The sequence below is a fragment of the Miniopterus schreibersii genome, assembly GCF_964146895.1.
Source record: "Miniopterus schreibersii genome assembly, chromosome: 2".
Taxonomy (NCBI): Eukaryota; Metazoa; Chordata; class Mammalia; order Chiroptera; family Miniopteridae; genus Miniopterus; species Miniopterus schreibersii.
The window spans coordinates 91,285,680-91,287,387 of NC_138102.1; the positions used below are offsets into that span (position 1 = coordinate 91,285,680).

Here is a 1,708-nt window from a genome sequence, read left to right on the forward strand (position 1 = left end):
TTCTACACTTTTGTCAGCAAGTTAGAATTCTTATTTCATATTTCGTGCAAGTTTTAAATCCATTCAACATTTGTTTTTAATCAACAGTCATTACTCCTTTGTGATTATCAAACTTACATCTTCCTTTGTTTTCTGGTGAAAAAATAGTAATTTTTCACTTCTGATGTAAACTAAATGTGAGAAGATCAAATAATGATCTCATGGAGCACAGGGACATGTACTCTGAAAGGAATGAATTGAAGAATATTCCTTCAAACCCAAACAAAATTACTTTCCATTAAAAGGCCCCTCTAAGTTACCAAAGAATAAAATTGAAATATGAACAGGCAATGAGCCAGGTATTAATAAAGAGAAATAAAATAATATAAAAATAAATATCTTCATAATGAGTAAAAAACAGGCTCAATGTGTTCAGTAAATCTAACTAACAAAAGCGGATTTTAGCTGGCAACTTGAAGTTGCTGATGTTTTTTGCAGAGTTCAGATTTCCAAGGTTGATACAGTGCTCCCTCCCACAACTCTGACATGTATATAAACTCTGAGCTCTCCAAAGCCTACTGCCAGTTCTTTTTGTGGACAACTGCAACAAAGAGGCTAAAGATGATTCCTTTCTTACCCATATTTTCTCTACTCTTGCTGGCTGTTGTTAAACCTGCAAATGCCAATGGTCATTATGACAAGATTTTGGCTCATAGCCGTATCAGGGGCCGAGATCAGGGGTAAGTCAGTGGTTATAAACTTTTTTCTACCTCTTTTCTTGTTGTATGTACAAGAATACATATTTTTTCTATTTGTTACAAAGTAATAAGAAAAAGAAAAAACTGAGTATTCTGTTATTTTATGTGTGTGTTAAACTTTAAGAATTACTTTCAAAATAACCTGTATATTTGCTTTTTATGAAACATTATATAATTCTAATCTAATTAACATTTAACAAGTCATTTCTTTATGATACCATTTATTTGTGTTTTTATTTCCTTCCAAAAATCTGGAATAAGATTTTCAAAAATTAAAGAATTTGTGGTTAGAGGTTTTCATTATATAAACAGCTTTGAAATACTTCACATGATGTTATGGAAATTTTTATTTAAGTTTTGTATAAAAATTAAATAATGGGTAATGTAACAACGTCTCTGTTTTGAAGCATTTAAGAATGCTTTTAAATTTTAGATTCAGTAAAATTGCAAACAATTTATATTTCTTAGGATAAATTCAACTACGATTTAGCATTTTGAAAGTTTTGTCATAACTGAGTATCTTAACCAACCATTTAGAATTTTTTTGAGAGATCTTGGCATTTCTTCCTATGTCTTAGAGGGATTTTCACAATGCTCAAAAGCTTCTTGTCTTACAGTGCAAATAAGACTTCCATCTTTTTAAGGGAGAAAAACACTTAAAATTTTGGCAAAGGATGTTCTAATCTATTATTCCCATTCAAAGAAATAAATATTCCTTTGTGCAGCCATATTATTTAAGTTAATTTTAGCCTTCATTTTGTTCTGTTATGACTTACCTAGAAAATTGCAGAATATAATGTCTGTGAACATAGTAAAACTTGTATATTTTGTTCTCTCATCTTCCATTGTTCCAGAGAGCCCTAGAGCTTCTCCCACACCCAAAATGAGCAAGAGTTTAGTTTAAAAGGGGTAAATGGATCATTTACAATTAAAAGTAATAATGAGATTATTTACAGTTAAAAGTAATTATG

At 30.1% G+C, this 1,708-nt stretch overlaps 1 protein-coding gene across 5 annotated transcripts in view; it reads left to right on the plus strand.

Annotated features, from left to right (window-relative positions):
• Positions 1-547: 547 nt before the first annotated feature.
• Positions 548-1,708, plus strand: part of POSTN (periostin) — a 32,769-nt gene continuing 31,608 nt past the window's right edge. For all 5 annotated transcript variants that reach the window (XM_081127387.1, XM_081127389.1, XM_081127388.1 and 2 more), the window contains exon 1: positions 548-719. In XM_081127387.1, coding sequence (XP_080983513.1) covers positions 601-719 — 119 coding nt within the window. In that variant the 5' untranslated portion in view covers positions 548-600. The remainder of the gene's footprint in view (positions 720-1,708) is intronic.